Genomic DNA, 19,562 nt, shown 5'->3' on the forward strand with positions numbered 1-19,562 from the left:
CCCTGGTAACGGCGGCCTGGCTGGCTCCTTGGGAAACCAGAGGTGAGAGAGGTTCTTCCCCCTGCAGGAGGGTCCTTGCGGCCGAGCTCGGAGTCACGTCTGTGCGGAGCGAGGACGCCCGCTCCCCCGCGAGCCCAAACCGGCTGCCTGCCCAGAAACACCTCCCGTTGTTATCCCAAAATCAGGATTCTTCACTCTGTGCAGAGAGCTGATTAACACACAGAGTCGAGCTATTTATTTATTTCATGTCTGCATAGAAATGGGTACTAAGTGGTAGCTCCACAAAGCCAGCGCGCCTCGGTTAACACACAATAAACATTTTATACATTCCGAGCAACAGTTAGCAGTATTTTTACAGTCGTATTTAGTCACTCTCATTCCCATTGGCTCTTAAGATTCCCCGTCTTTACTTAAAGTCACAGCATCTCTCCTTTTTACTGCGCATGTTCTGTGGGGAAGGGGCTTAGTTGCTAGGGAAGCTTTCCCTAAGGGAAGGTGGGGTTTATTATGTTAATTAGGATGGTTCACTCATAGTTCAAGTACTCTTCTCTTTGGATTTGTCATCAGCTTTTGTTCTCTGTGTGCTCAGCTTGGTATTTCCTCGTTTGGCTGATTTATGGTGTTATCCTACTCCTTCACCCAGGGCCCTATCTTGTTAACTTTGAAAAAGGTTCCTTTATTTTTCGCATTATCGCCAACACGGGGGGCGGTCGAGTTCACTGCTAGAGCGCCCACATGTTAAGACGCTCTGGCAGGCACCGCGCGCTTCTCTGTCGTCAGGCCCGCCTCTCCGGTTGTGTGTGGCATCACCGCGAGCGGAGCAGTCGTGCAGATTTCACCATGATGAACAGCGGAGGAATTGGGGTGCCGCTTGGCTTCCCCTTGGGCCCCACCTCTGTCATCCAGGTCACGAATCTGTCCTCGGCAGTGACCAGTGAACAGATGCGGACTCTTTTCGGCTTCCTGGGAGATATCGAGGAGCTACGACTCTATCCCCCGGAGTAAGTAGGGTCTGCACCGGCCTCCGGAGCGATAGAGACTTGGGATGAGGAAGAGGCCTGGAGGGGTCGAGAGGATGGAGGGAAGAAACAGAAGATCCTATGTGCCATCTTGAATGGGGGCACCAGAGTCTCCTGCACGGGTGGGTGGGTGGGTGTCACGTGGTCCCACCCCTTTGTATGTGGCAGGAGCGTTGGAGGAAAGGGGCTTCATCTGTACCTAAGATGGCGGTCCCAGTTCGGAGGAGGGGAGCAGCTGTGGCATTTCCGGAACGGCCTGTGGAAACAGGGTGGCTTTTGTGTTCTTGTGGTGGCTGCCGGCGTTGCCGGCGCTGAGTCACAGTCTAAGGCCTGGCGAGAAGCGTGCTCCCAGGCTGCCATGAAGCGCTTCCCCGGCGCAGGTCTCGTTTCTCCCCTTTTTCCTGAAAACCTCTTTTCTGTGGCTCCACCTTTCTCTTCTCTCGGACTCATCCTAGGTGTAGGTGTGGGTAGTTGGGGGAGTGTGTCGGGCGGGAGCGTCGTAGGCTCAAACCCCGCCCGGCTGTACTGCCACGCCGCGCCGTCCGGGCGTTGAGTGACAGCGGGACGAGTTGTTTTTGTTTGAAGGGCCGTTAACAGAAGGACGGTACCTGCGCAATTGTGATCTGCGCAATTGTGATCTGCACAATTATTCCAGAATATCTTATTTTGATAGGTTATTCATTTCTGTTCTTGTCTCCCCATCTACCACCCTGAGAAAATTTTGACACAAGGATGTTTTGTAGCCTTTTATTTGATCCCCCTGTAGATTTCCAAATAGGTCATTCTTAGGTTTTTGGTAGATTTTTGTTCTGTTGGGAGATGGATGGGGTGGATGTTACTGTCTCGCTTCAAAGGAAAACAAAAAATGGTAGTAACATTTGAATATTATTTAGACCTTTATTTCCTTTTTGAGTTTTCTTGCTTTCATAAAGAAACTGGATTATAATAACCTTAAGTCAGAGATGTGGGACTTGCTTTTTTGCCTTGGTGCATTGTAACCCCAGGAAGACTGACTACCTCAATTCACCCTCAGAAAAGATTGGTAGAAAAAAATAAAACGGAACAAAAGGAATTAAAACAAAATAGGACTTTTCTGTGTTAAAAAAGGCTTCTTACAAAACCTACTAGGGAAGTTTAGGAGGCCCACTTTGTAAAAGGAGGACTTGATTACTGTAAAACCTTTTAGAATTTTACATCTTCTGGATCTTAATAATATCCCTTGATGTAGATGCAGTATTGATGTGTTTTCAGTAGAGGTAGTCTCCTTATAAGAGAATTCCTCCTCTTAATCAATTTTCCAGTGAACTGCATGATTAGCTTAACCTTCAGAAAACACTTTTTACCTAAAATTCTTTTTAGAGACTTGTTGTAGCAGTGTTTTGATGTTAATATTTTCTAATATACTTTTCAGATGGCTTTTGTGATTGAAATCCAGGAAATATGGGTGGGGGGATATTATTAAAAAAAAACCAAAAAACAACAAAAACCAACCAAACAACTCTGTCATATCTGGCTCTATTTCTAAGGATTATTTATGGAGCCTGAAACTGCCTGGAACAGAATTATGATTTTGAGTTAGCAATGAAAGCCAAAAAGGAAAAAGCCAAGAGATGTTACAAGTCTGGACCACAGAATCTTCAGCCATTTCAGTTGTAATGCTGGCATGCATGTTTAAAAATAAACCAACCCCAAACAACAACAACAAAAACCCAACCCCAAAACACCCTCACCCCCAAACCAAACAAAAAACATCTGTTGCCATTAAAATAAAATAATAATCTTTGCAGTGAGCAAAGTCTGGATCTTCAGAATATGTAAGATTACAAATTGCATGCAAATGCTCCTGCTGAGTACTGAGAAAGTCATAGCTCTTTGTCAGCTCTGATGGAAAGTGTTTGTTGTACTTTAAGCCCAACCTGTAACTCAGAACCGTGCAGCTGCTCACTCACTCCCCCCCCACCCTGCTCCCAGTGGGATGAGGAGGAGAATCGAAAGAATGTAAACCCCACAGATTGAGAAAAGAACAGTCCAGTAACTAAAGTATAATCCAAAACTACTTCTACAATAACTACTAATTATAATGGTAAGGGAAATAACAAGGGGAGAGAATATAGAACTTAGGGAAGGGGGGGAAAAACCCCAATAAACACAAGTGATGCACAACACAATTGCTCACCACCCACTGACCCTGATACCCAGCCTGACCCGAGCAGCAATTTGGCCTGTCTGAGTGACTCCCCCCAGTTTATATACTGGGCATGATGTGCTGTGCTATGAAATACCCCTTTGGCTAGTTTGGGTTAGGTGTCCTGTCTCTGCTTCCTCCTGGCTTCTTATGCTCCTCCTCACTGGTAGAGCATGAGAGACTGAACAGTCCTTGGTCAGAGTAAGCATTATTTAGTAACAACTAAAACATCTGTGTGTTATCAGCACTGTTCTCAGACTAAAGTCAAAAACACAGCACTGCACCAGCTGCTAAGAAGGAGAAAAATAACTTACAGCTGAACCCAGGACAGTGTTCTGAACCAAGACCTTGCAGATGGCTCAAAAGCCATTTTATACATTTATTTTATTCCTGAGCATGAAAGCTTGAAACTGAAAACATTGTCTACTGCAGACAGACTAAATGGACAGAAGAAATGTAGTTATCTTGCAGTGTTTTTCTAAATTGTATAAGGTTGGCTTTCATATTTATGTTTCTTCCCTTCCCTGTTTATTTTTGCTTCTTTAGTGTCTGTTTTCACAAAATTTTCCATCATAAATGTTTCTGCCATTCTCAAGTTGGATGGCTGTCTAGGTATTTTACTCACATGTTACCTTTCTGGTAACCAGAAATGTACCAATCTGCCAGCCTCTGACTAAGTTCCTAGTTTATTTATACAATTAATATGATGAAATAATGTGTCTAAAACTTTTGAGTTCATATTTAAATACTAAAACCTCATTAATTCTATATAACAATTTGGGGGGAGTACCTGCTTGGAATTTGAGGGACTACAAGATGGATTGGGCTAAACTGCTTCTGGTGCTTCCAGAAAGTTGACAAGTGTTTCAGTTGAGGGAGGGTCAGGATTAAACTGTTCATGCAGTGTATTTTCCATGATTTACTACTTTGCTAAAGACAGATTTTTATTTTTTTTTTTTCTTTTCGAATGGAACTTGCTGATGTTCCACCAATATCCTATTGTATTCTGTATTTGAAGGCTTCACCTGTACTTCCTTCATATGAATAAATAAACTGCTTGTATAAAGAGTATAAACCTTGACTAGGGAATACATTATTTTTTTTTTAAGTAAACTTTGGTTTTTATCAAGGTTATAAAGTTTACGTATTGTGCTTTTTGATGTCTCTGTTGGTGTACTATCTAATGGAAAAGTAAATTGCCCAACATGTATTTTTAATTTTCTTCCTTATTCTAGCCTAATAGTGAATTCCTCCTACAGTGTTATTCTGTACTATACTATGCCAAACTAAGGCAGATGATAAAAAGGATTTTTGTTACATTAGTGAACTAAGGCATAACATTTGCAAGAACTCTCAAGAACTGCTTTTATCTTGGTGAATTAACAAAACTTCTTTTGCAAAGGCCTAAGAGTATTGGTTAATATGGGCCAATATCTGAAGGACCCACAAAAAAATGACTGGGCTTATTGTTTGACTAAACTATTTACTTGACAAATGCATTGAGTAAATGTGTTACTTATAATAGTAATTTGGAATGTATTGGTGAATGCTGTTTAGCAAGATTTGTAAAGAAAATCAGCCTTGTTAATTTGGGATTTTGGCTTATGTAAATTTCCATTAAAAAGGAGGAAGGGCTATGCTATGCTTTTTTTAGTGACATAGTAAGTAGGCAAACTAGTAAATTTCTATACTCGTGTCTTTTGGGTAACTTTTCCAGGAAGTCTAACATATTTATTTCTTTTTTTAATTAAGAAATAATAGTTGAAAATACATGCATACAATTATTTAATTTGTCTAATTGTTTTGTTTTGGTTTTTTTTTTCTTTTATCTTGCAGCAATGCACCTCTTGCTTTTTCCTCCAAAGTATGTTATATTAAGTTTCGTGAAGCATCAAGTGTTGGTGTGGCCCAGCATCTGACTAACACAGTTTTTATTGACAGAGCTTTGATAGTTGTGCCCTGTGCAGAAGGTTGGTATTTTAGACATTGTTCTGTAATGTTGGTCTTTGTCCTGTCTGCTAATTGTTTTAAGCTTTCTATGTAAGGAGGTGGTACTCTGTTATTTTATTGCTTTTTAAAAAGAAAAGTATTGAAACAAAATTGAAAATTGAATGGAGAAACCCATTTATATAGATTTAATTGATATTCAGTATTAGAAAAAATTAGTTGACCTTAATTAGGATAATTCAATTTTCCATAGTTATTACATATTTTGGGGGAAAAGAAGGTAAAATAATTCCCTTCAATATGGTTTGCATTGGCAAGCTTGTTCCCACACAAAGTTCTCACTGAAGTCAATGGAGCACTGAAGCACTGAAAAAGATTAGGCAATTTCCTGGCATTGATAACACTGCAGTTTGAATCTCGATGTATTGCCCTTGGTGTGGTCTTTTTTTTGGTTTGTGGTGTTTGGGGTTTTTTTGGGGGTTTTTTTTTGTTGTTGTGTTTTTTTTTTTTTTTTTTTGTTTTTTTTTTTTTTGGTTTTTTTTTTTTTTGGTTGGTTGGTTGGTTGGTTTGGTTTTTTGTTTGGTTTATTGTTTTGGGTTTTTGTATGTGTGGTTTCTTTTGGGGGGGGTGGTGTCGTGGTTGGTTGGTTGTGGTTTTTTGTTTGGTTTTTTTTTTCTTCCATTTTTTTAGAGGTATTCTGGGGTATTCCTAGTAGACTCTAACAAGTCTCCAAAATTTCATAGGCTCTAAAATGACCTACAATATACTGTCTATTCTTGTAGCCTTGTTAATATGGGCATATTAACAAGTCTTTGTGAAGTCTAGATTTTTAGTTGCTTTTATGCTTTATTTTGGGGGCTTTTTGGTTTTATTTTTGGAACTTGTTCTTAAGGCAGAAAGAGAATATTCTTGTATCTACTTGAACCTTTGTTGAGGCTTCAGGTAGGCAAAATGTATCAGACCAGAGTCCTTATTATTGAAAAATTGCCCTTAAATAATTGACTACAAATTCTTCGGGATCTTAGTTTTACATTTCATCAAAAAGACCTTAATACTGCCAGAGAGGGAAGATTGCCGCCTAATGAATGAACAACACTTCCTGGTGTTTTTCTTGTGATGATATCACTGCCTGACATATGACATAACAACAGGCAGATAAAGCCACATTTTCCTGTGTCTCTTGATGGTAGACAATGAGTTGAAGGAGAATAAAAATCAAAGTTCTGAGAAATCTTGCTCCAACCCTGTTTGTAGCTGACTTAGTAGGCATTTCCAAGAAAATGTATTGCAGAAAAATTGTCACTGTTCCAGATCATTCTGGACCCCACAGAGATTTATGCAATAATTAGCTGAACAAGTGATTGGTTTGTGAGGTCAATTTTTTTTTTTTTTTTTTTTAAGTCAGAATGCTGTTTCCATGTAACTTTTAACCAGAATCACTAATTTTAATTTGTAAAGATGTGAATTCATATAGGTTTAACTTTCCGAGGAATTTATTCTGTGGTATAAGCATGGATTTGGAGACCACAGTGCACCATTTTTTATTCACTATGTATCATTGTTAACAGAATCAATGAAGTGTATCACAGGCTTTAAAAGTAGCAATGGTTATATTCTACTGGAAGGTTAAATTATATCCATGGCAAACAGTGCCAGAAGTAAAACATTTCATGTGCTGAATTGAATGTAGGAGGGGCAAAATGGAACTCTGAAAACTTGGTTTTAAAAACCAGAGTAAAATCTGAAATTTGGAGTGTGTTTAAACAGTGGTAAATCAAGGGAGTATGAGGAGGGAATTGCTACACAATGAAAACAATGTTATTTTTGTGACATTTAATAAACAATTTAACAAAATGTAATTTTAAATTAAAACAGCTAGTTGTCAAAATATGACCAACTTGTGTGTGTATCAGTAGGCTTTTCTTTAAATGTTATACATTGAGGACGCAAAGGTTGAAAGGTAAAGATGCCACACTAATAATACTAAATTTCATGTCCACATTATCTAGTAGATGGATTTCGACTATTAATTTGGTTTTGTATGTTTTCTCTGTGTGATATCTGTGCATTATTAGATGACTAGACTGGCCAAGGCAGACCTGTTACACTTGCCTGAGTTAGGCATTGTTTGCCATGCCACTAAACCTGATGCCAAGTGAAACCTTCATGTGGGAAATGAGATCGAAGTCTGGCCTGCTGAAGATGGACGCCCTGTCTCTGTTTTAATTTTATTTTGCTTTCTTTCCTTGGTTTTTTTTTTCTTTTTTTTTTTTTTTTTTTTCTGTTAAATCTCTTTCCTTTGTACTTGTGAACTGGTAATTCAGTTCTGAAAAAATTATATTTTGTAAAGGGTTCAGAGTGTTTCATTTTGATGTTGACCTGAAGCTGCTTGTGGGTGGTATACACAGAATTTAGAATATGATCACCTAAGTTCTATGCTGTGAATTATGGATAAATTTGGTTTGGAATGCATTTAAGCATCCAAATTCAATAGATGAGCACATTGTGTCAGATTGGAATAGTGAAAAATATATCAGTTTTAAGATGCGTTCTTTTATATGTTATGATTTATGAGCTTATCTCGGAAGAGGACAGTTGAAACTCTTTCTGGAGAAATTAACTTTACAAAGCAAAATCAATCTTTCTCTGCAGAGTGGTTTTATTTTAGGTTGCATGGTCTGTTTAAAATAAGGTGTCCTGGGTTCAGCTATAGCAGTCATTTTTCTCCCTCTTAGGAGCTGGTGCAGTGCTGTGTTTTTTAACTTTCAGCCTGGGAACAATGCTGATAACACCAATGTTTTTAGTTGTTGCTAAGTAATGTTTACTCTGACCAAGGACTTTCTCAGTCTCATGCTCTGCCAGGGAGGAGGGGAAGCCAGGAGGAAGCAGAGACAGGACACCTGACCCAAACTAGCCAAAGGGATATTCCATACCAGAGCACGTCATGCCCAGTATATAAACCAGAGGGAGTTACCTGGAAGGCCAGATCACTGCTTGGGTCAGGCTGGGTATCGGTCGGCGGGTGGTGAGCAATTGTATTCCTCTCCCCTTGTTGTTTCCCTTATCATTATTATTGGTGGTAGCGGTTTTGTATTATACCTTAGTTGCTGGAGTGTTATTATCTCAACCCGTGGGAGTATACATTCTTTTGATTCTCCTACCCATCCCTCTGGGAGCTGGGGGAGGAAGAACAGGGGGAGTGAGCAAGCAGCTGTGTGGTTCTAAGTTACCAGCTGGGCTCAAACCTACAACAGTTCTTTGTGGTGCCTAATGTGGGGCTTGAACCCACAACCCTGAGATTAAGGGTCTCATGTTCTACTGACTGAGCTAACTGGGCTCATGGTTTAAGAACTGCTGTGGTTTGGGCCCAGCCGGTATACCCCTTTGGCTAGTTTGGGTCAGGTGTCCTGTCTCTGCTTCCTCCCGGCTTCCCCTCCTCCCTGGCAAAGCATGAGACTGAGAAAGTCCTTGGTCAGGGTAAACATTACTTAGCAACAACTAAAAACATCAGTGTTATCAGCGTTGTTCCCAGGCTGAAAGTCAAAACCACAGCACTGCACCAGCTACTAAGAAGGAGAAAAATGACTGCTATAGCTGAACCCAGGACAGAAGGCTTTCGATTTGTATCTAATATGAAGAGTTTAAAATAATTATTTCTGATATTGAAGTTTCATGAATATTGACTGTCACGAAATATTTGTTTGCTTCTGATGAAATCTTGCTCCAGTGAGGTCAGTGGCAGTAAGAGTTCATCCTTTTGTTTTTGTAATTTTTAGGAAAAACTGTTTAACACTCATCAGTACAAATGCAGCCTCAGGTTTTGGTTGGTATGTGTTATGTGAGGCATGTTGTCTTTTAACACTGTTATTTGTGGGAAGATTGAAAAGGTCTCTGTGCATGTATGTATGTGTATTGTGTTTTTACATGCTCCAGTGGTGATTATTTCAAGAAGAGTTTAAAAAAAAAAAAAAAAGGCATCATCTCACAATCTCAGAAGCCCCGCAGTTCATGCTGGAGTGATTGAGAAGGTTCTCATCCCTAAATGATATTCTTTCTTGTGAAATGGAGGCCCTGAAACAAGTGCTGGACTAGGTGGTGTGTCTAGTCCTCAGGCATTGCTCTTCCCAGCCAGCTGTATTGGAACCAATTGGTTTCCCTCTGGTAATGCACCAGGCTGTGAACTGCAGCTGGGAAGAGCTTTGCTTTATGATCTCTGTTGGATTTAGCTGTGCTGGTTGACGTAATTACCAGTAGTTGTAATCTCTAATCTCTGCCACTAAATCCAATAAGAATCATGAATTGGATCATATAGAAAATATTTTATGTGTTCCATTGATTTTTTTAAAAAGTAGGAAAATATTTAATTATGTTTTGAGTAGATGTGAACAGCAATTATTTTTAAAAGAAACATACATGCTTATGGCTGAAGCAGTTTTGGGGGGACAGGAGGATTAACCGTGTAGTTTCAGTACAAAGAGTAGGAAAAGTTTCTTCTGAGCACATAGAGGGGGGATAAAAATACCTGCTTAATACAGATACTTCTGTTTGGCATTTAGCAAAATGGATTCTAGTATGGACTAGGTTGACTAGGGCTCTTAAGCAGTTTGATTAAAAAAAAAAGTAACAATCATAACATATTTAGGACAACTGTACATTTCGAAAGAAGCATAAGATCTAGGCAATGGAGAGCTAATCTACATTTGCTTCCAGATTCCTTTGCAAAGCAAAGAATAAATAAATAAATGATCCTAGAATCTTTAATTTACTAAACACTCATAAGCTTTTAAGAAATATTTCAAAGGATGTGGTATAGATGTGGCATATTTATTTCCCTTATTAGAAAATAAATATTTTTACATTATTTCCATTCAGCTTTTAAATATCATGAGTTTAAAAACCAAAGCAGTTATTCTTAAACTAAAGTGTCTGAATTTGTTATGTCATTACCAGTATGGTTTTTTGTGTCTTTGTGGGCTTGTATTCCTTTTATAAATAAATTCATGGAGACAGCACTCCAAAACTTAATGGCTGTAACTCATGAGGTTATTTGGCTTCACATATTGTTTTTTCAAAACTGTCTAAAGAACAGGGAAGTAAATTTGCAAGATATTTCAGGTTTTCTTTTGTGGTGTGTTGTGTGTCCATCCCCCGTGTCCCCCCCAGTTTATTTTCTATAGAATTGTTAAAAAGTTTGAGCTGATCTTAAAAGCTAGAGGGGGATCTTTTGAAAAGACATTATTTCTGAAAATACAGGCAAATTTTCAGGGTTCTGTCTGTAGAGATAAACCCTTCCTCATTCTTGAATGAAGTAAATAAGCAGATATTTGTGGCATGGAACTAACCAACTAGTTTTTGTATTTAAAATAAAACATTACATTGTTGAGGGATCAAAGTATTATGGAAATAATGCTGCTAACTTCAAAATTTAGAAATGTTATTAATTTTTTAACTGCTATAACAGTTAACTGAAAGTGTTCAGTTGATTCCTTAAGTAACATTTGAGCAAATGAATAATAAAATACATCCAGTTATTTCAGTAAGATAACCCATATGCTTAAAGTTTAGAATTGTATCTGGTTAAGTGTATATTGTATTGGCTGTAAGTGCATACTTAAGTTAGGCATATGCTTGTGTACATTACTGACCAAGGATCTAGAATACAGAAGCACCACTTCAGGAGCCATTTCTGCCATTGGATTTACTTGAGCCATGTCCATTGATCCTGTAGAAACCTGTATGAGTATCCAGTTAATAGCAAGATGCTGGCTGTTCAGGATAAGGTCTGGTTCATCAATCATTTGAAAACACTTAAAGTATTTTGATTTTCAGAAGAACTGATTAAAATTGTATGACTAATTTGCACACATAGTTGCTGGAACTGTATATTTGGAAGCCTGTTAGTTGGCTACATAGTAGGCAGGATGTGAGGCAAATTATCTGATTCTCATGAGCAGTCAGTCAAATCAGGTACACCTCTCATTGCACGCCTGACTTCAAAATGAGACCTGTAAAGAGTGCTGAATATTGTGATGATAACTCAGATTCATGCATGTTTGTATAAAAGCCCTGGAAGACATCATTGCATAGTTAATTCTTAAATGCTAATAATTTTCCTATTTTTCCCCTTTAGATAGCAAAATCAAGTGGTTTGTTACATGTTAAGGAGCAAGGTGCCTCAAAACTTAACATAAATAAAATAAATCTAAATAGGAAGCACGAGGAAAGAAAGAGAGTACTGTCATTTTCTATTCCACCCATGCTACATATTAATTAATTTTTATTTAGATTTGTTTTGTCCTTTGGTCATATCCAACTGTAACCTAGTCCTTGCTGCAGATCTGTAGAACAGGTTTGCACCACTTGATTCCCATGGGGTTTATTGGGACTCCTATAGCTAAAATTGCAGAGTATTTTGAAATATATCATGTTTTGCTTTTTGATAACAATATTTATATATTAAATTTTAAATCCTGAAGTTAGGGGTTTTACAGTTTGAACCAAAGCAGTAAAAGCCACTGACACAGTATTTGTATATACCTTGACTTTTAAAACAATGTTTAAATAAAAGCATTTACTTTAATAAAGTGCATGGGGCAATACCAAAGGGCTCAGTCGGATACCATATATACAGTTACCACCAATAATTTTGAATAGATTATAGATACCTAGTGTAATTAGAACTTCCTTTCTGTAGTTTTTCAGTTCAGTGTTTAATGTCTGTACCAGTTTAAATCCCTTTGCATTTCAAATGTAATACATAAATTTAATTGTATGTTTAATTAACTATTGCGTCTTTTTATTTTTGAAGATTTTTAGGGTGGGTTCATTTAACAGAAATCTGTGTTTAGTTCAGATTAGATATTACTTAAACTTTTAGCATGATGGAGAATATAATACGGTTGAAATAGTAGGAAATAAATATTTTAGGAAAATATAGCTTGCTTAGCTGATCGGTTATGATTTTCTTAAATCTCAGTATATTTGAAGCTAATTTATCAAAGTTTCACAGTGATCTACGATATAAAACAGTACAAATCAGAATTTTTCTGCCGTCCCCGCCTCTACTCCCAACTTCACTTGTATGTCTTGTGTGGAGTCACAGTAGTTTTGGGGGTGGGGGGTGTGTGGGTGTGTGTGAAGGTGGTGTGTTTTTTATTTTTGTGGTTTGGGGTTATTTGGGGGTTTTGTTTGTTTTTTTGTTTGGGTTTTTTTATTTTATTTTATTTAGTTTTATATCAAAAGTAGGTAACATCAGAGGGGGGGAAATGCACACTAATTTCAGTTAGCACATACTTTGTCCCCCATCCCCCCCCCCCCCCTTTTTTTTTAACTGATTTGGTTATTTGCCATTTCTGGGGATTAAATTTAAAAAAAATGTTCTTCTTTTCTGTATCTGATGTTCTGTGTGCTATTAGTGATGCAGCCAACACGAACGGTTGTCATGTGTAAAACAACTTTCGATCACCGTGAAAACACCGCCCTGGGAAAACGTCCATGCTTGATATCGTTTGGTTCATGAACATTAAGTTTCCAGTACAGGTGACCCATAGCTCAAAGTGTTAAATAATTGTATACATTATTCAGTTCTTAAAATAATAAGCCATTAATGAGACTGCTAGTCTTTGAAGTTTTGCTCACTTTTGTTTTTCCTAGTAGAGGCAGGGTAAAAGGAAATACTTAAGTTCATATTTGTTTCTTTGTAAGGATCTGGTAGATAGATTCATTCTTATCTATTACATTTTTTAAATGCAAGGATAATTGTAAAATCATAGAAAGAGTAACATCTGTGTTGTGTTCCAATTCCGTATAACGCTTTCATTTGCTTCTTCAGGTAAAATCCCAGATGAAGCCAAAGCCCTTTCTCTGTTGGCGCCTGCTCCTACTATGACAAGCCTGATGTCTGGTGCGGGGTTGCTTCCTATACCTACACCAACCCCTTTGACTACAGTAAGTAAAAGTCAGTCCCTGTTTGATTTCTGGTTTTCCTCTATGCTCAGTAGCATTTCTGTGTTCAGAGAACAAGAACTATCTGAACCATGGATGTTGTCTTATATGCTAAATCAGTGAGGATTTTAGTTGTGATGCCTCTTTTGAGGGTAGATCACAAGATATCCATGCACTACCTTTCTTGGGTGTTTCAGATTCTTGTTTTGCAAAATAGTGGGTAAATACTGTGTGTGGTTGTGTCCATTTTAATTGTTGTCCCTTCTTTAGACCTGGTAATTTGATTCAGTGGCAATGCTATTCACCTCCTAAAAATTCGTTAAAACAGTTGACATAGTGTTCTTTGGAATATTAAGATGCTGCATTAGGGTCCTTTTACTTGATATCTCTATGACAGGGCTTTTAACCGTTAGCCTAACATTGTTTTCACTGCAAAATGCATAGGAGCTAGCTGCTGCTGCTCAGTTTCCTTTTGCCTCTGTAAGCTGATACTGATCAGCATCCTAAAAGGAATGTATTTGGTGTCTTCCTTCTTTCCTTCCTTCCTTCCAGAAAAACATTGATTTAACCAAGTTTGATTTCTTCTGCACTATTTAAAAAACCTGCACAAAAGTCAGCATCCTTTTTGAAGCTTGTGCTCCAAGAGCTGTTTTAGTCTACAACTTATATAATGAAACAGTGGGACCCAAGTCACCAGTTAGAGGTTTAGGCTGATTCTCTTAATGGTTCATAGCTGTCATTGTATAAGAGACATTGCATGACTTTGAAAATCATTTTTAGTTCACAAGAATGTTGGCTTTTTTTGTCTTAAAATAGGTGATACTGCCCTCATTGATGTGTGAAGCAATAGTTTAGGTATTTCATTAAAAAAAAAAGTGCTTACTCATGGTTCTGCTGCATAATTGCTGCTAATGAAACATGGTCATAGAATCATTTAGGTTGGAAAAGACCATAGAGTCCAACCGTTAACCTCTAACACTGCCAAGTCCACCACTAAACCTTGTCCCTAAGTGCCACATCTACACAGCTTTTACATACCTCCGGGGTGGGGACTGAACAGCTTCCCTGGGCAGCCTGTTCCAGTGCTTAAAAACCTTTTCAGTGATTTTCCCTAATATCCAGTCTAAACCTCCCCTGGTGCAGCTTGATGCCATTACCTCTTGTCCTATCAGTTATTACTTGGGAAAAGAGATCAGCCACCTCCTTGCTCCATCCTTCTTTCAGGCAGATGTAGAGAGCAATAAGGTCCCCCCTGAGCCTCCTTTTCTCCAGACTAAACACCCCCAGTTCCTTCAGTTGCTTCTCATCAGACTTGTGCTCCAGGCCCTTCACCAGCTTTGTTGCCCTTTACTGGACCCACTCCAGCACCTCAATGTCTCTCTTGCAGTGAGGGGCCCAGAAGTGAACACAGGATTTGAGGTGCGGCCTCACCAGTGCTGAGCACAGGGGGACGATCACTGCCCTGGCCCTGCTGGCCACACTATTGCTGATAGAGGCCAGGATGCTGTTGGCCGCCTTGGCTACCTGGGCACAAGCTGGCTCATGTTCAGCTGGCCATCAATCAGCACACCCAAGTCCTTTTCCACTGAGCAGCTTTCCAGCCACTCTTCCCCAAGCCTGGAGCATTGCATGAGGTTGTTGTGGCCCAAGTGCAGGACCCGGCACTTTGCCTTGTTGAACCTTACGCAATTGGCCACAGCCCATCAATCCAGCCTGTCTAGATCCCTCTGCAGAGCCTTCCTACCCTCCAGCAGATCAACGCTTCCACCCAACTTGGTGTCATCTGCAAATTTACTGAGGGTGCACTCAATCCCCTCATCCAGATCATCAATAAAGATACTAAACAGAACTGGTGTAATAGCAGTAGAGACATTTGTTTCTAAACTAACCTTTTAAGGTAAATTCACTTTGTTTTTATATACATCTTTAATAAATTATCTGTCAAGTTTATACTATCAAAGAGGAAGTCAAGCTGTACAACCCTCTGCTCAATAATAAAAGGATGATTTCAAGTGAAGACAGTAGTTTTCACTTGTTATATAACAAAAAATAATTACTGGTGCCTTGTTGAGAATTTGTAACACTTGTTAGAAACTTTGTTTGCTGGAAAGGCAGTTGCTTTTTTGGGTGGAGAAAATAAAATTCAAACCAGGAACTCAGCAGCCCAATTTAGTAGTGATTTTTTTATTTTTTTTTTTAATAGCATTCCCCAGGAGAAATTTCAATTCTCAGTTCAAAAAATGACTTGTATTGTCCTCATTCTCTAGGAAGTGACTGTGTTTGTAGGGAAAGGTCTTACACTTAATATCCTTCACGTTTCAACTGTATTTAATCTTCTGTGATATGCTTATTCAAAAGGTACTTTATCTGTCCCTTTGGTAGACTGATGTCTGTTATGAAACAAATTGGCCCTGGTCACTGCAAATTCCCTTCTTCCTTGCTGGGCAAGGCCTCAGCAGTACATTATCCATTTGTGGATAAGCAATTCCTTATCCACTTCCTTATACTTGTGGCAAAAAAATAAGGATATTAACAGTGTTTGAAGGTATCTTACTTAATTGACTGTAAGCATTAGAAATTCAAGCCAGTTTTTTTTTTTCTGATTTATATGCTGCATCCCTGGCCAGACCACTTTGATAAGATGGTAACTGATAGCACACGGATAATCTTAACTATAGAAGGTTATTTATGGGTCCTGCCAGCAAATCTGTTCCAGCATGGGTACCTCTCTCCCCAGGGACACAGGTCCTGCCAGGAGCCTGCTCCAGCATGGACTCTGGGGGGTCACAGTCTCCTTCAGGGCACATCCCCCTGCACCATGGGCTGCAGGGGAACCTCTGATCCAATGCCTGGAGCACCTCCTCCCCTCCTTCCTCACTGACCTTAAGTGTCTGCAGAGTTGTTGCTCTTGCATATTCTCGCTCCTCTCTCTGGCTGCAGTTGTACAGCAATTTTTTCTCCTTAAATTTGTTATCCCAGAGGTGCTACCACTGTGTCATGGTTTAAGACCAGCCAGTAACTCAGAACCATGCTGCCACTTGCTCACTCCCCCCCTTCTTCCCCCCCTGCTCCCGGAGGGATGGGGAGGAGAATCGAAAGAATGTAACTCCCACGGGTTGAGATAAGAACAGTCCAGTAACTAAGGTATCATACAAAACCGCTACTGCTACCACCAATAATATAGAGGTGATGACCATGCTGGGAACACACAAGCCAGACCAGTTTCATGATCAATGAGTCTATTGTATGACAAGTCATTACCATGAAGTACAGTGAAACAAGAACCTTAGCCCAGGCCCCCCAGCCGATAAACACTAAAACAGCAAATAGTGTCTGTAAGTAAGGTACAACATGCTGAAACTCTGAGGTCAAGCACAACAACTCTGAGAGCCAATAAATCAACATTGTGATGAGTGACTATTAATCCGAAACAATGAATGCTTATCACAAATATGATTAGACACACTCTAGTCGCATCTGTCATTATCTCAACCCTTTGAGCCCCACGTTGGGCGCCGCAAAGGACTGTTGTGGTTTAAGCCCAGCCGGTAACTCGGAACCATGCAGCCACTTGCTCACTCCCCCTCTTCTTCCTCCCACCGCTCCCGGAGGGATGGGGAGGAGAATCGGAAGAATGTAACTCCCACGGGTTGAGATAAGAGCAGTCCAGTACCTAAGGTATAATACAAAACTACTACTACCACTGCTAATAATAATAAGGGAAATAACAAGGGGAGAGGATACAATTGCTCACCACCTGCCGACCGATGCCCGACCCGAGCAGCGATCTGGGCCTTCTGGGTAACTCCCCCCAGTTTCTATACTGGGCATGACATGCCATGGTATGGAATACCCCTTTGACTAATTTGGGTCAGGTGTCCTGTCTCTGCTTCCTCCCGGCTTCCCCTCCTCCCTGGCAGAGCATGAGATTGAGAAAGTCCTTGGTCAGAGTAAACATTACTTAGCAACAACTAAAAACATCAGTGTTATCAGCGTTGTTCCCAGGCTGAAAGTCAAAACCACAGCACTGCACCAGCTACTAAGAAGGAGAAAAATGACTGCTATAGCTGAACCCAGGGCACACTGTCAGTGGCTAAGCCTTGGCCAGTAGCGGGTCCATCTTGGAGCTGGCTGGAACTGGCTCTGAGCGACATGGGGGAAGCTTCTGACATCTTCTCACTGAAGCCACCCCTGTAGTCCCCTTCTTTGCTACCAAAACATTGCCACATAAAACCAATACAGTATTCAGCTGGGACCTTACAGTTTAAAGTCTTGCCTATATTCATTAGGTTTATTTTTACAGAAACACACGAGGTGGACAAGTGTTAACAAGTGAAGTATCTCCTGCCAGTGCTTCGCTTCTCAAAGTATATTCTATTTTTATGTTTTTCAGCTCAGTGTTTCACTTGGCACTTTGGGGGCTATACCAGCAGCAGCATTGGACCCTAACATTACAGCACTGGGAGAAATACCACAGCCGCCAATTATGGGGAATGTGGACCCATCCAAAATTGATGAAATCAGGAGAACAGTCTACGTTGGAAACTTGAATTCACAGGTATCTTTTTTAAATTATATGATTTTATTCACAATACTAATAGAAGATGCAGAATTGTAGTTTCTGAATTATAATCTTACATTTTATTCTGAATGCTCCTTTGCCAATCAGATCAGACCAGACTCTGGAATTCATTCTAGCAGGATACCAGAGAAATCACACTGTAGCTGAATTCAAGAAACGTAGTTATGATTGTGTGTGTTGATCAAATATCCAGCTGGGTTGTGTTAGCTGAACAGTGCCTCAGAAGTTGTGAGGTCATGGTAGCTGTCCCCCACAACACTGTGCAGTTGTTTAAGTACAGTAAGAAGAAATGATTAGTCCTAGTGGAAGTTGCAAAATTAGCATAAAAATCTTTGATTTTCCGTGACAGGAAAGTTAGGTCTGTCAGAAACTTGGGTTTTTTTTCATCAGTTGATTGAATTAATTGAAAAACAATTTGCTTTTGACGGATGCAGTTTAAGTATTTGATTTTGGGGTTTTTTTGTCTGCAAAATTAGCTTCTAGAGTGTAAAAGTACTATTGATTGCAACAAAATAAAACAAGCTGGAAGCCAGTAGAAAAACAGATAAAAGCGAAGTCTTGTAATGCTGTTTGGATTTTTTTTTTTCTTTTTGAATTGATCAAAATTCACCATCAATATCTTGGATATAGGTGTATCGGGAAATTCCTCATCAGTTATTTCAAATGAGATGCCTGAAAAGTGCAAAATCCTGTGCAAGTGCTTTTTTAACCTTGATGTAGGACTTCAGGGCTTGTGGTTGCACTATTTTAAGTTGTAGTATATTCTTTAAGAGAAAAAGGTAATTTTTTTTCTTATGTTAATCTGAAGTGAACGTTACCAAATTCATGTTGCCTGTGAGATGTTTTTCTAAAATCTGTAGCTCTTAGATTACCTGATATGTTGGTTAAATGGTTTTCATTATATATTTTACTTCAGCTGAGCTCTTTGACTCTTTCTAGACTACAACAGCAGATCAGCTGCTTGAATTCTTTAAGCAAGTTGGAGAAGTCAAATTTGTGCGAATGGCAGGTGATGAGACACAACCAACACGATTTGCTTTTGTGGAATTTGCAGACCAAAATTCTGTACCTCGAGCTCTTGCCTTTAATGGAGTTATGTTTGGAGACAGGCCGCTGAAGTAAGAAATTAATTATCCATATGAATACTGAATGAGATATTTTTTAGTATCCTTATACATTTATGACTCTGATGTGCAGGAAACTGCTGTGAATATTCTTTCAATATAAGGATCTATTGTTAGTAAACTGGAACATTTTTATGAATTCCAGTTTCAAGGTTGGGCCTAACTTTCTCCAAGAAGAATATGGATGGCATCAAGTAAAATATTTCTACATCTAATCTTGAGTTACTGAAAGCCATAACAGTGAGAGAATATGCAAAGTCCTGGTACTAATTAAGGTTTATATATGATTTGTGTGTAATTAGTAGGTCTTAATGTAGAGATTTGATTTGAAATAAACAGATTTCTAGACTTCTACTAGAAATATTTTAACACAGAAATACTGTGCTGTATTTATTTAAAAGTGGTAAGATTTGAAAGTGATAAAAAACATTTCAAATACTTAGAACAGATGAGTGTTAAGAAAAATCTGTAGTTTTGCTGAACTTTAATGTGTTTAGTCATATGTGGAAGTTAAGGTGTTTTCTTGGTTTTTCATTTTCCCTTTTCAAGAGTTTGGGAGTTAAAGGTTTTATTTTTCCTTAATTTAGAATAAATCACTCCAATAATGCAATAGTGAAACCTCCTGAAATGACACCACAAGCTGCTGCCAAGGAACTGGAAGAAGTGATGAAGAGAGTAAGGGAAGCCCAGTCTTTCATATCTGCTGCTATTGAGCCAGGTAGGTATATTATGCTCATTACCTAACAGACATGTTCTATGTG

At 39.1% G+C, this 19,562-nt stretch overlaps 1 protein-coding gene and 1 non-coding gene across 2 annotated transcripts in view; one reads left to right on the top strand and one right to left on the bottom strand.

The window, feature by feature from the left end:
* Window positions 1-748: 748 nt before the first annotated feature.
* Window positions 749-19,562, top strand: part of LOC115619170 (splicing regulatory glutamine/lysine-rich protein 1-like) — a 36,059-nt gene continuing 17,245 nt past the window's right edge. Inside the window, exons 1-6 of the mRNA XM_030511217.1 lie at window positions 749-1,001; window positions 5,041-5,174; window positions 12,983-13,098; window positions 17,489-17,653; window positions 18,617-18,795; window positions 19,389-19,519. Coding sequence (XP_030367077.1) covers window positions 841-1,001; window positions 5,041-5,174; window positions 12,983-13,098; window positions 17,489-17,653; window positions 18,617-18,795; window positions 19,389-19,519 — 886 coding nt within the window. The 5' untranslated portion in view covers window positions 749-840. The remainder of the gene's footprint in view (window positions 1,002-5,040; window positions 5,175-12,982; window positions 13,099-17,488; window positions 17,654-18,616; window positions 18,796-19,388; window positions 19,520-19,562) is intronic.
* TRNAK-CUU lies at window positions 8,416-8,488 on the bottom strand. Its single transcript has one exon. It is a non-coding gene; the product is annotated as a tRNA-Lys (tRNA).

This window comes from Strigops habroptila, chromosome W, assembly GCF_004027225.2.
Source record: "Strigops habroptila isolate Jane chromosome W, bStrHab1.2.pri, whole genome shotgun sequence".
NCBI lineage: Eukaryota > Metazoa > Chordata > Aves > Psittaciformes > Psittacidae > Strigops > Strigops habroptila.